The 15,468-nt window shown below is 42.0% G+C and overlaps 1 protein-coding gene across 1 annotated transcript in view; it reads left to right on the forward strand.

Annotated features, from left to right (window-relative positions):
• Positions 1 to 15,468, forward strand: part of kcnab1a (potassium voltage-gated channel subfamily A regulatory beta subunit 1a) — a 101,884-nt gene that overhangs the window by 75,972 nt on the left and 10,444 nt on the right. Inside the window, exons 3-8 of the mRNA XM_034097079.2 lie at positions 1,484 to 1,521; positions 8,688 to 8,767; positions 11,089 to 11,133; positions 13,068 to 13,112; positions 14,671 to 14,714; positions 15,103 to 15,189. Coding sequence (XP_033952970.1) covers positions 1,484 to 1,521; positions 8,688 to 8,767; positions 11,089 to 11,133; positions 13,068 to 13,112; positions 14,671 to 14,714; positions 15,103 to 15,189 — 339 coding nt within the window. The remainder of the gene's footprint in view (positions 1 to 1,483; positions 1,522 to 8,687; positions 8,768 to 11,088; positions 11,134 to 13,067; positions 13,113 to 14,670; positions 14,715 to 15,102; positions 15,190 to 15,468) is intronic.

Below are 15,468 nucleotides of genomic sequence, written 5' to 3' on the forward strand. Positions count from 1 at the left end.
ACCTCCGTGGAGTTGATGGTATGGTGTTATTAAATCATGACATTGTTTCTTTTTTAAAGAGCAGATGGTTTAGTGCTGTTTCCGTGTCTCCGGTCTCTGTCCAATTGTTTTAAGACAGTGGAGGTCAACGGAGTCAGAGATAAAATATTTTTCATTTATTTGGTGTGAAATTGGGAGGACTCAGGAAGAGAGTGAAATGGCCTCAACAGGGAGATAGACTTTTATTAATCCCTCGTGGGGAAATTGTTTCTCTGCATTTGACCCATCCTAGTGTTAGGAGCAGTGTGCTGCCATTTTGAACGGTGCCGGGGAGCAGTGTGGGGAACGGTGCCTTGCTCAGGGACACCTCGGGAGCACTTGGTCTTGCCGGGACTTGAACTGGTGACCTTCCAGTTGCCAAGCCAAGTCCCTATGGACTTCGCCACCACATTCCATTAAATTAGAGATAAAGAGAGCAGTATTATGGCCTGAATGGACTCTATATAATATCCCCAAAACATGGTTAGCTGGACGGGGTTTGTTGAGGTGAACAATAGGAAGGAATATGTTGTGTTACTAAGAAGACATTCATAAGTAAGAAAGAAAATGAGATAAAAACGGAAATGAATGTTTATTTGTTGTTGTTCAAATAATGCAAGAAATGTATTAAAATAGGATTTAACTTTCCTTTCGTCTTCAAATCAATGGTTTATTTGGATGTGTTTTCGGTTGTTAGCATGAAATAAGGTTGGTGGTTAACACAAGGTGAAGAGATTTTAAGTTTGTTCCACGACATAAAACGCTTAACTAAATACCCCACTGGTGAATATAAAAACTGCGGTTACTGAGAAGTGTTTAAAGTGGTGTTAATATGTGGAGATTATCCTGCTGGACCAAAACATGTACGTTTCATAAATGTTTGTTTGCCAAAGAGAAGAGAGCCTGTTACGATGCTATCTTCCAGGTTAGCCTCCAAATGATGTAATGTAGGTACTTCCTTTCCCTCAGTTAGAAACCTGTGTAAGAGACATTGACAATTTTACAGCAACCTTAAAGTCACTTACGCAGGACACACACACACACACACACACACACACACACACACACACACACACACACACACACACACACACACACACACACACACACACACACACACACACACACACACACACACGCACACACACACACACACTCTTAACAGCGGGGGACACAAAGTCTTTCAAATATTCATGACTTCAAAGAGTCAACTCTCTGAAGGTGATCCCTCAGTATTGAGCTGCAGCTCTCTCAAGGGATCTTCACATCCTTCCTCTAACGATGGGGACACAGCCCAGGGATTTACAGTGTTTACAGCAGGATATCTCACACACACACACACACACACACACACACACACACACACACACACACACACACACACGCACGCACGCACGCACACACACACACACACACACACAGAAATAACGTATTGTGTTGAAATGTGTCTCTCTCTTCCCTGCAGGCACATGGGTGACGTTTGGGGGACAGATAACAGACGAGGTATGAAACACGTTTCCTTTATTGACTCTGACTCTGAGTGATAGTGTGTTGTATGTGTGATAGCTGAATGACTGGGTTGCAAAAGGTCCTAAAATGGAAGTGAACATGTCTTTGAGCGCACTATGGATAAATATAGATAACTATGCAACTACTACAATTTATTTGATGATTGAAAGGTTAATCGTTTTGTTTCGCTTCCACCCTTGATTGTTTATTGCATGAGATGAGTTGCTTTGTTGGTTTATGTGTGTTTGGTTTATGAGGCTTTAGTGCAGGGCCGCCCCTCCCTCTACGCAGAACACGCCCAGGCCAAAAACAGTTGGCTGAACATTTGGGGATCAGAGTCCAACCTTAGCTGAGAGCCGTTTTGGATGCAAACTGTAGATTTGTATTTGACTCAACCTGTAGAACATCATTAAGCAAATGGTTTGTTCAGCGTTTCGATCAGTGGTCTATCTCACGTTCTTATTTTAAACTAATATATGCACAGCTGTGGTCACTGTTAACCTTGGTCGGACCGTTGGCTGGATGACAACGTTTTTATTTCCAGAGGCTCAGTTGACCCAGGACAGAGTTTTTGAGCAGAGAAAAAGGACACACTGAGGAGTTGACACATCATGTGTGCTAGTAATACTTTACGCCCCTTTACACTCACACTAGTTATTAACTCTAACATGCGGCTGCAGGGGTCTTGGACTCGGTCATCAAACACACACAGAAACACACACTTTAAGTGACTCTTCGGGGGACGAGAACAAAGCTCACCGGGGGAAACAGTCAGCTTATGTAACAGTATAACTTTTATTACCTTAAGGTAGTGCCATTAACCCACAGAGTACGCTCAGAGCTTCACACTCCCTCAATTGCTCTGAACGTCCCCAGTTCAATGTCAGTGATATCACACAGTTCATCAACGAAGATTAATGATGGCTTTATGGCTCAGATCAAATCTGTTTTAAATACTGCTGTCAATCGATTATCTGATGCAGATACGCTTTGTCGAGTTCAACACAGTTATTATTTGTATCGTTATAAGCTGTTGATAATAAAGTTCAGTGTTTATGTTGAGCTAAATACAAAGTGGTACTGGCTACCTGTGATGCTAATTTCTGAGACAACTGTGACAGGAAATAGCATGCCAGTAGAGTTTCAGAATCACATTATCATGCCACCTCATAACAAACTGTGATAATGTGAAGGGTGTGTTCAGCAGGGTAATCCACATCTTAACACCACTTTAGGATTTTTGAAGCGTCAATGCGATCTCCAGATGTAACAAGGTGACGTTTAAGGAAAACTACGTCACTGTCACATGACTTCACCACCGCTAAGCTAAAGGCCACTAATGTTCTGCGTGATGACGTTTAGTAGTCTCATTTAGACACCTGTTAGCATCCGCCATTTTTTTTGGCACATAGAAGCTTCGTACATTCACCGGTATTTATTTACTGACATCAACTCAAATCAAGTTTTATTTATATAGCACATTTATAAACGATTTGTGGTCGAGCCAAAGTGCTGTACATATAATACAAATAGCCTACAGTAGAGACACTTTACAGCAAATACAACAGCACAGATTGTTCAGAATATCAGTGTGAGAAAAACGACACCCTCTGTCCTCAGACCCTCTGTCCTTAGACCCTCACACCGTACAAGGAAACACCTCCAGAGAAAACCCACAGTTTAAAGGGAACAAAAATGGGAGAAACCTCAGGGAGAGCGACAGAGGAGGGATCCCTCTCCCAGGACGGACAGACGTGCAATAGATGCCGTGTGTAAATCGAAGAGATAATACATTTTACAGCATATAGACCGAATGTTAGGAAATGCATGTGTCTGTAATAAGAAGATGAATCCACGAGGATGTCAGCTACAATCCTGAGGAAGCCTTCAGGGAAGCAGCATGACGAGACCCGAGGCAGGACCGCAGAGACAGGTTCAGCCACGACCCGAAGTCCACGACTTAATCATATACTTAAGACATATTTTATGTCGTAGAACAAAACATGAACATCTCTTCAGCGTGTGTTAACCACAGACTTCAGGCTTCTAACCACAAACTGTTCAAAAATATGTGATACAGTATGTTATCCTTTAGTCATCTGTCTTTTTGTATTGTTTCTCATTATAGGAAAACCACACACACACACACACACACACACACACACACACACACACACACACACACACACACACACACACACACACACACACACACACACACACACACACACACACACACACACACACACACACACACACACACACACACACACACACACACACGTGCGCGCGCACGCACACACACACACACACACACACACACACACACACACACACACACACACACACACACACACACACACACACACACACACACACACACACACACACACACACACACACACACACACACACACACACACACACACACACACACACATACCATTACCATGTATACATCATTTCAGGGGACATTACATTGACTTACATGCATTTCCTGGAGACTTATCCTAACCTTAACCATAACCAACACATGCCTAACCCTAACCCTTAACCTAACCAAGTATTCACCCTAAAATTAATTATCCCCCTCATGGGGACCTCCAATGTGTCCCCATAAGGGAAGCCAGTCCCCACACGTGACTATGTAAACAGATTTAGGTCCCCACAAGTACAGTAATGCTAGTACACACACACACACACACACACACACACACACACACACACACACACACACACACACACACACAACCACACACACACACACACACACACACACACACACACACACACACACACACACACACACACACACACACACACACAGTAAAGGGAATATCAATCACCTCAGCTCTTAATTTCATGCTCTGGATATTTCTCACTGTGTTCACACCGGTGTGAACACAGTGAGAAATACAGAAGTAGCGCCCAGACTGACTTATCCTTATATCTCCACTACACTCACCTTCAGAAAAACACTGAGTCACTGTTATGCTGCAGAAATACATGAGTGGCCACGCCTCAGGCTTTCTCTTTTTTGGCACTACAGGTACAGGAGAATTTGATTTCCATACATAGCATAGACATGTCTTCAGTCTCTCATCCCCAGAATCAAGGCCGTGGTTATCCTCCCACACACTCCCACTCAGCCCTGAGATGATTTCACGGCCGCGCTGCCTCCTCCCCCCCACACTTTCGACTTCAAAGTTAAAGATCGACAAGACACACTTTCTTCAAATCCACGTTATGATTTATGGATACACTCGTGGCCTTTTTGAATGAGTAAGCACCGTTAACTCGCAGCCCACCATCACGCTTCTGAGCGCTCTGTCTGGAAATGTGTGGCTGCCAGACAGGACAGCGGAGAAACAAACGTAGTCCCTTTGATGAGGTATACTTGAAGGGTTTTGTTAAAGGCAGATGCATACACACATCTTAGTAAGCGTATTATCTAAGTGGCAGTAGAGATTTCTGCTTTAACTTTTCTTTTAGTTGATTGTAATGGCTTTTAAATGTAGATAACCTTGGATGAGTAGATGGACCCTGTATAACTCACTCTGCACGGTAAACATGAAGCTATAAACTGCAGGTGATCGGATTAGTTTAGCATAAACGCAGGATGTAGCGAGAATCGGCTAACCTGGCTCTGTGCATATATAAATCCACAGCACAGAAAATGTTAGGCTTACTAATGGGTGCAGCTATTTCCTGGAATCTACTGGGGTCGTCTAGTACCATCACAATGACGTCAACTGCACCCAGCGGCTGGTCGCCAAGTTACAGAACATACTGCCCTTTACTGTAAACGTATCATCTTTGGCGTGCGGACAGATATGACATTTTAATTAATGAGCTTTTGAGGTGCTTGAAGATGGCTGCTATCTTCAGTATCTGAATGCTCTGCAGCTTTTAAGCAGAAAACCAACAGTCCATTTGAAGTGTTGCAGTGGCTCATATTAGGAATCCATTAGTTAAAATGTATTAAAAAAAAAGGCCCAAATGCTACAAATTAAAAAAGAGAAGACATTTGTTTACCGTTTGCTTGTGTGTTTGTATAATCAGTGTATTTGTGCAGCAACACTGAGACATATGCAGTAAGTGTGTTAGTGTGCCAGTTTGTGTTGTATTTTTTAATTAGGACAGGGACGCTGAACTCTGCAGAGGACATGTAGTCCAACTAGCTTGCTTTTGATAACAATGACATTGAACAGGGGACATTCAGGAACAGCATTTACCCCATATTGGTAATCCACATGTTAGTTTCTAGCCTAAAAAAGTGTTCAAACTTAACAATTGTTTTATTTATAAGCTTAATAATTGTTTCTTTAGCAAGTTAATGAAGCTAACGAGACCGTGCAAAGTAATAGCGAATTTGACGTACCAACACAAAACAAGGCAATGTGGAAGTGCCCTCGAGCATACGGTGAATGCAAACCGCAGTGCAGTCATGTCAGATGTCAAAATCAAAGAGAGATGAGAACAAAGGCTGCACTCGCTGTCCACTTTCACAATGCTGTACCTCCTGTGAGAGAACACTGCAGCTTCGCACTCAGCTCGGAGACTCAATTCAGTACACTAACTTCAGGGCCTCTTCGACACTGAGATTATAAATGCATGTGTTTATGTATTGTCGATTGGCAGTGTGTCGTCCCATTACACAAAATACCTCGCCTTTTACGACTGGTCACATTTTGTTTGTTCAAAAGGACCCTGAGTCTGAGACAGTGAAGCTTCACACGTCCTGACCTTGTGAATGAGACCATAAGAACTCCCTCGACCTTTCAGTAGCATCCGACTCGTTTTGAATGAGCAATCAGTGAACGCCCAACACTCAGCCTTTTTAAAGGGACAGCATCACCCTCGCCTTGGCTCTCCGTCTCTCACTATCTCCTCTTACGTGTCTCCTCGTCCGTCTCCGTAAAGCTTTCATCATCATGTCCCTCACCTTACGCCACCTTTCCTGCACAACGGTTCTTACCGCTGTCCTTAAATTCTGCTTTCCATCTAACGCATCCTTCGACCACTTGCTCACTTTTCTTCCTCCAACTTGTTCTTCTATTAGAACTCCCTCTCCAGAGATTGCTTTCTGTGTGGACCAGTTATTGAAAGCACACTGTGTGTTCATATATCACCACCGTGTTCTCTTCTCCTTCCTTATCGTTTCCTTTATCCAGCTTTGTCTTTTATTCGTAATGCCTAAATGAGCCTTTCCCCTCTCTCCTCTGAGGTCATTGGCTTTGTGTCTGATAAGGATTCAGTTCTTATTATGAATGCCTTCAGAGCTGCAGATCACTCCTCGTTATACTAAGCCGTTAAACATTCTAGTGTCATGTATCATTAGTTTTCATTTACAGCCTCGACTGTTCTGGCTACACAGCTTTCAAATCACTTTTTAACACCCATTTTTATTTGATCTGTTATTGTACTTGTTATCACATATCTCTGCCCTTCTCGTTACATTGATTTACATTCTCATGATATGCATTTTTATTGTCTTGCTTTAATCATTAATTTAATTTAGTCCATCAAAGCACTGCTTTTATAGTCTCTGATTAAATAAAGTTTATTATTATCGTATCATTATCAGATTGGACCGCTGCCCAGTCTGTGCTGTTTGCAGAGAGAGGCAGATTCTCAGAGGAGAGATGATCAACTTTTTATAGGAACAACATCTCTGCTGTCTGCATGCCTTTCACGAAAACAGACGCACGCACGCTCGCTCGCACACACACACACACACACACACACGCACGCACATACACACACCCACACACACAGCACATTCACTTCCAGGTTCCCACACAGAGGCAGACAAACAGATTTCATGCACACACACACACACGCACGCACGCACGCACGCACGCACGCACGCACGCACGCACGCACGCACGCACGCACGCACGCACGCACGCACACACACACACACACACACACACACACACACACACACACACACACACACACACACACACACACACACACACACACACACACACACACACACACGGCACATTCACTTCCAGGTTCCCACACAGAGGCAGACAAACAGATTTCATGCACACATGAACATACATCTCCACAGGGAAATTGTATCTCGGTCTGATGATTTATAGGCTGCAGAAATATGGAGGGATATCTGCACATATGCCACACACACTCACACTCATTCACTAAGAGCACTGACTGCAGAGGAATGACTGGACACCACAGTCAGCATGGAGGAGTGATTTTCACAGACACATTGGCTCAATGTGATCCCACTTTCTAAAAGAGTCTGCACTTCAACAGATTTACAGTACAAGCTCAGTTTGAGTTCTCACACCGGACACGCAGCACGTCTGAAGCTGGACACTGTTGTGCAGCCTTTGTTCTCATGTCTGTTTGATTTTGACATCTGACATGACTTCTGCACTGCTGCTTGTGTTCACCTCGTGCTTCGCCTGCTCTAATGGGCGCTTCCTGTAAGAGTGTGTAGTTGTTATTACTGTGCAAAGCATCGCCAGCTTTATCAACCGTTACTTGCCAAATAAACTGTTATCAAGTTTGAACGGTGTAAGCGATAAACTGGAATCTGCACGTTGTCTATACCACTCAATACAAGATATAAGACATCACATTCTATACTCTACTACTGTATATACAGTAAAGAAATAGTATTGGATGATGTGCCTTTTTCTTGCAAGTAAACACCCAAAATCGTTGGCTCCCATCTCCAGTCTTTTTCTTGAGATTTCCAGAAATGATACAAGTATTCGTTAAAGAGGACACAACACTCCTAATCCTAGGTTTGAAATAATTGTTTGTATTCATTTGTTGATGAATGATGCCGTGTTTGTATTCCTGGTTATGCATTATGAGATCTCTCTGGCCTCTGTAAAATATATACTGCATCTTGTGGATATTTGAGAGTTGGTGAGGTCTGCTGTATTGAATAAAGTCACTGCGTTGTTGCTCTTGTGTTTATATGTGATTTACAGTTAAGCAATATTCACGCTTGAGGGAGACCTCAGCATGTTAATGAAATATGAAGCTGCTTTGCTTTAATGGTGTGCCACCTTTTTGTAAGCCTTGGATACTCAAGCTGTGGAAACGCATACATATTTATACTTGATATTAATATGCAGCAATGCTACAGCTCTTTAATGGATGTTTTCATGCAGGTTGCAGAGCAGCTGATGACCATCGCCTACGAGAGCGGAGTCAACCTGTTCGACACGGCTGAGGTGTACGCAGGCGGCAGGTACGTCAACTCGCCTCAAAACCCTGGTGGAAAGAACATTTACTCATGACTGTACACTTTTTAGGTGCTTCTACTTCAATATTTTGATGTTATGCGACTTTATACGTCTAATCCACTACATTTTGGAAGCCTATCTTGCACTTTCTACTGGGGCTGCTCGATTATGGCAAAAACCATAATCTCGATTATTTGGCCCTGCCCTATAAAACATACACACCCGTTTTGAATTTGCTATTCCTAAGAAGCATTGCCAGATGTGAACCATGCCTCGCACAGAAGAGCTCTCAGAAGACCTACGATTAAGAATTGTTGTGTTACGGCCAATAGAATTTTGGATCCCAAAGCAAAAGACTGGAGAGAGATGGTCGATAAACAAAAAGCTTTATTCAAGCAGAAAACAAAACATACGGCAGTGGAGTCAGGAAGTTGGCTGGCAAAAATCCAAACAATAAATCCAAACAACGAGGAGAGCAGCGAGACACACCGGAGGGTCGAAACACAGAGGAATGATCTGGCAGGGAAGTGGCATGAGGACCGGACTTTTATCTCTACAGGTGAAGAGGTGAGTGGAAACAGGTGTGCATCGTCTGCTACTGGGAGGAGCCAGCCAACTCCCTGTCACACGCCAGCCCTGCAGAGGAACACAGAGAAGAGAGGGGTGAGACAGGAACAAGCACACAAAAGCATACAACAAAAATACAACTAAACAGAATCATCACATGTTGACTTGCATAAAGCTGGAAAGGGTTACAAAAGTATCTCTGAAAGCCTTGATGTTCATCAGGTAAGACAAGTTGTCTATACATGGAGAAAGTTCAGCACTGGTGCTACTCTCCCTAGGAGTGGCCGTCCTGTAAAGATGACTGCAAGAGCCCACGCAGAATGCTCAATGAGGTGAAGAAGAGTCCTAGAGTGTCAGCGAGAGACTTAAAGAAATCTCTGGCACATGCTGCTAACGTCTCTGTTGACGAATCTACGATACGTACAACACTGAACAAGAATGGAGGTCATGGGAGGACACCACGGAGGAAGCCACTGCTGTCCAGGAAAAACATTGCTGCACGTTTGAAGTTTGCAAAAGAGCACCTGGATGTTCAACAGCACTACTGGCAACATATTCTGTGGACAGATGAAACCAACGCTGAGTTGTTTGGAAGGAACACACGACGCTATGTGTGGAGGATCCAAAGGGTTCACACACGGTTCTTGCAACTGTATATTTCTCTCTCTCTGAAATGGGCCTTTACACATAAAGAATAATTTTACTTTTGGTACTTTAAGTATATTTTGAAGCCAACACTTTTGTACTTTTACTTTATTATAAAAGCAGGAGTGTTACTTTTAATTTAGTGAAATATGTAAGTACTTCTTCCACCGCTGCCTCTAACGACCTTTGGCTGTGATCAGGTGCAAAAGTGTGTAGCTTCAGGAAGGTTTTTTATTTAAGCTTTCATACGTGCAGAGAATATAATTAGTTTTACTCATATACCGAAAAACAGTGAGCAGGTCTGGAGTGTTATGCAATATGCTGTTATTCATGACTCTACAACAAGTATTTTCACACGCCCTGCCCTATGTATTTTGTCTGGCCAGATAAATAATAGAGAATCACAGCTGGTTTTATGTGGAGTAATTCGATTTGAATATTTTGGCCCTTTGCTTGAAGAAACCTGAGCCTGTGCGTTCGGATATTATTTGAATATGATACAAAATTATAATACCAAATATGTTAAATTCATCTGTATGATTGAAGGAATGTATTTAGATTTGTATGTAAGAACAAAGTGCATTGCAGCTCTGCAAGGCTTACGTTTGGAGCTAATTAGCAGAATCAGATATTTATTATGTTTTATTTATTGAAGTCTCATGACTGAGTCTGATGCAAACATGAGGATAAACCTGCAACACCTTTCCAGCCTCTGTCAGGACAAATGAGACGGTATTTTCATTATTTTCTAAGCATTCAAAAGAATACATTTCTAAAAAGCACAGTGACAAAACTTTAACACAATTGAAAAATTCAATCGTAGTGTCAGTGGAGTTTGATGTTTCTACAATTTATCATCAGGAGTGCTTTAGCTTTACGAAAATACATCAAAAAAGAAGACAAATCTGTCAAACAAATGCTACACTTTTGATAAAAATGTTTCTTTTAATGCACCATATATTTGCCTATTTATGGACAAAATGGTTTGTCATATTTTTATAATGCACAGGGCGTTGTTTAGTTTGAAAGCGATGAATTGCATGGTCGATATTGTGGATAAAGTGTATCTACGACTCCATTTTAATAACGCCACATCATTTATGTTGTCTTGCAGGGCCGAAGTCATACTAGGAAACATCCTCAAGAAGAAATGCTGGAGGTAATGACGACGTCAATGTGTGTAATGGCTTCATCACTCTAGTTGTGAGAGAGAAATATTATTATTATCATATATGGACAAGGACGGTGTGTCAGATGGTGGCGGCAACGAAAAAATACTTTCTTTAAAAGACTGCATTCTGTATTTACAGTAATTTCTACACATATTGCATCACAGTACAGCAGCATGAAAAAGTATAAAGATATGTCTGTAGGCATTTTCAGTTTCAACCTCAAATATTCCTTTTATGGAGTTATTTAAACATGCTCAGTCTTTCTTTTTTGTTATTGATCAACTCAGTAGGAAACGAGAAGGACAGACTTACAGTAACATCAAAGCAAGTAACTCATAGTAATAGGAAGATCCTAATGAATCCTCAGCATGTCCGTGTGAAGCAGCTGCTTTCATACTTCTTAGTCTGATTCATCTTAGCTGGCTCTATGGCTCTATGGCTCTATGGCTCTATGGCTCTATGGCTCTATGGCTCTATGGCTCTATGGCGCGTCCCCATTGCTTAATTACGTGTTGATATTACAGTTAGAATGCAAGTGCTATTGAAGAAGATTCAACTTATTGTCATTACGTAGTACAGGTACTATGTAACAAAACGGTTTCTCTGCATTTGACCCATCCTAGTGTTAGGAGCAGTGTGCTGCCATTATGTACGGCGCCCGGGGAGCAGTGTAGGGAACGGTGCCTTGCTCAGGGACACCTCGGTAACTTGGTCTATTGCTTGCCAAAGAAACTTTGAACAAAGTGTTATTAAGTTACAACACTTTTTCAGGCAAGACACTAACCATTTAGATTACAAATATGTGAATAGTGTATCCCAATAACACATATTTGAGAATGTACTCTAATGTTTACAGCTGTTTGGAGTTGCTAAAGAGCGGCAGGTCGGCTTTAACAAAACACATGCAAATTATCAAATGTTTTTAGAACGACTCTCACCGCCTAAACTGTAAACAGCAAGTCTAACGATAGGGTGCTAAAAAACAATTAGAATTTAAATTACGAGAGATAATGGTACATTGAGCTATATAGATGACCTTCGCTAGCTAGCTTGTTCGATGGATAGCTAATATAACCTAGCTAACTATTTAGAAAGATAACAAACGTTTCCTGGTCAATTGGAAAGATAGATAGATAGATAGATAGATAGATAGATAGATTTCGTTCACCAGCCAGATTGTTACATAGATAGCTAACGTTCGCTAGTTAGCTAAATGGCTAACAGTCCCTGGCTTAAAGGTGGGGTAGGTAATTCACTTCAGAAACACTTTTTGTCATATTCCATGGAATGCTCTTAACATCCCGATAGCAATGAATATATTAAATGCTTTGACAATAAATACATTAAAAAATGTCATCTGTGGAAGCCGTGGCGCTGTAAAAAGCACGACCAATCATCTGAGCCGGCCCGGCTAAAGTAACTGGATGGCCTACCTGTCAGCCTTCCATCTGTGCACAAACTTATCTCGTGCCCTCATTGGTCATGTGCACATTCGTGTGTGTTGGAGGAGGGGCTCTGTGAGGAAGTCTGAAGGAAGGGGCAGATTTGTTTCGGCTGCGTACTTTCAAATTCTAGTGCGCTCGAGCTGGTTTCTCCATTCTACCTACTCTACCTTTAATAGCACACTTACAGATTAATTACATTGAGTCTCAGGTCAATTCTTTTAAATGTCTACACTGTGAACCTTTGTCTCCATTTCTGGCTTCTTGCTTTAGACTTCAAATTCATTCACCTCATTGACAATGTGGGAACAGCTGATTTTGGTTTTTAACTCTACTCAGCAGAGAGCAGGATCAGCACATAAGATGTGCTGGCAAGGACGATTTAAGATTACACTGAGTAAGCACAATGCTTGATGTATCACTCATTCTGCTGCTTCTCTTCTTCTGTCTTTCTGTGTCCGTCTCCGCACTCCTCTCAGGCGATCCAGCTTGGTCATCACGACTAAACTCTACTGGGGAGGAAAGTAAGTCAGAAACTCTCTGAACTGTCATTTAGAAACCTGAAGACTGTAGAAATGACATGTTCTGGTTTCTCTTGCACATTGACCGTTTGTTTGTATGATTGTTTGAGGAGGTCTCATTTAGGGCTTTCACACCAACGCGATTCCCGTTCTAGCTCCGTGCTAGAGTTTTTCTGGTTCAGAACCGGTTTTTCTTTTCAGCCCCCGTTTTGTTCACACCGCCCAGAGCCCGACTGGTGCTGCTGCTGCTGCGTCATGACATTTACGTCTCTCCCCAACGGCGTTACGGCGCTCACTACAACAACAACAACAACAACGGGGGACTGCGTCGGGTCAATGACCGGTGCTTTTCAGGCTCTAGCTCCGAACCGGCCCTGGAACCGCGTTGGTGTGAAAGCCCCAATTGAGATCAAGATCTGAAACACAAGAGAGACCTGAGAACCAATTACACATATAAGACAACTCAGTCACAAACTAATTAAAACATTCACAAATACGATTAAAATAATAATTGAATAAAAAAAGTCCATCCAAGGACTTATATATTTGAATTCAGTCACCCCAAAACAATTATGTAGTACACAAATCTAATACAAATTGGTAACCAAGTCATAGTTAGAGCCACTTGGGAACACTCAAGCGTACATTGATAAAAGTGTTTGACCGTGTGATACCATGTCAGCGGGATAACATGTTGGCAGTGGACTCTGGATGCAATGTCGATTTGGACGCTGTGAATTATTTGAATGCCTCAAGACTTTTTGATCTTTTGGAAATGAGTCAGAAAGAAATATCCTTGCAGACTAAAGTGTACTAAGAACTATTAAACGGCCACCATTTATATATCCTGTTATTCTGTAACATTCAGCATTTTCCATTTCGAGCAACATCACGTACAGTAACCATTACAATACAAAAGGACACACACACACACACACACACACACACACACACACACACACACACACACACACACACACACACACACACACACACACACACACACACACACACACACACACACACACACACACACACACACACACACACACACACACACACACACACACACACACACACACACACACACACACACACACACACTCCTTGGTGGAGCCTGTGCAGCTGCGTCTGGTGATAAGGCTGAAGTTATACCTTCATCCCTGTGAGGAAGATTCTCTCCTCCTCCTCTCTACTCCAGAGTGTTGAAGCGTAACGGTTCAAGTGCTCTGACTCATTTACATAATATAAGCTTGAGATGCACATTCATGTCAGGCCCTCCAGCCGGGGTCAAAAGGTGTCTTTCAATGACTTTCATTCTGCTTAAAGAGATATAGGTATGACTAATGTTTGAAAGTTGATTTAGTAGCAGAAAGTTTAAATAGTATAGAAGCTTCTTTTTTAAACTCCTACAGTCTATTCATTTATGTACATGTAGGACACTTTGCAACAATGACACGAGACCTACATTTTAAAAGAAAAATCATGATAATAATTACATTTAAAAAATCAAACGTTTTTTACAGTGAAGCTTATTGTTGGTTTGTTTTTGTCCCATCAGAGCAGAGACAGAGAGAGGGCTGTCCAGGAAACACATTATTGAAGGTAAGACGCATGCACGTACGTACGCACGCACACACACACACACACACACACACACACACACACACACACACACACACACACACACACACACACACACACACACACACACACACACACATACCATGTATACATCACTTCAGGGGACATTACATTGACTTACATGCATTTCCTGGAGACTTATCCCAACCTTAACCATAACCAACACATGCCTAAACCCTAACCCTAAACCTAACCAAGTCTTCACCCTAAAATTAACAAAATAAAATCTTTGGAATTGTTCAAATACAACAAACGTTAAATAAATGTCGTATTCTACACCGCACTCCGCCTTATTATCTTTATTATTTACTGTATATCTCTTTTTTCTTTCTCCCCCTGTGTGTCTCAGGTCTGCATGGCTCTCTACAGAGGATGCAGTTGGAGTACGTGGATGTCGTTTTTGCCAACCGCCCCGACAGTAATACTCCCATGGAGGGTGAGTCTGCCAATCAAAATCTGATCCTCTTACAACAAACACAACTTGCTCTTTTAAGTTTTACTAACACTTTAATCCTGCTAGTAAACCTAAAAAATATATTATGTAACACTTTTAAAGTCTAATTGTAAGGGAATACAGATACCTATTTCTGTATCCTGATTACGTAACTCCGGGTACATCCAATCCGTCACCCCTAAAGTCTGGTTGTTTTATACTCGACTTTAGTTTCTCTCTTGTTTTATCGGCCATGAATTCTGGCAAGTAGCATTTAGATTT

The sequence above is a fragment of the Pseudochaenichthys georgianus genome, chromosome 13 (genome assembly GCF_902827115.2).
Source record: "Pseudochaenichthys georgianus chromosome 13, fPseGeo1.2, whole genome shotgun sequence".
Classification (NCBI taxonomy): domain Eukaryota; kingdom Metazoa; phylum Chordata; class Actinopteri; order Perciformes; family Channichthyidae; genus Pseudochaenichthys; species Pseudochaenichthys georgianus.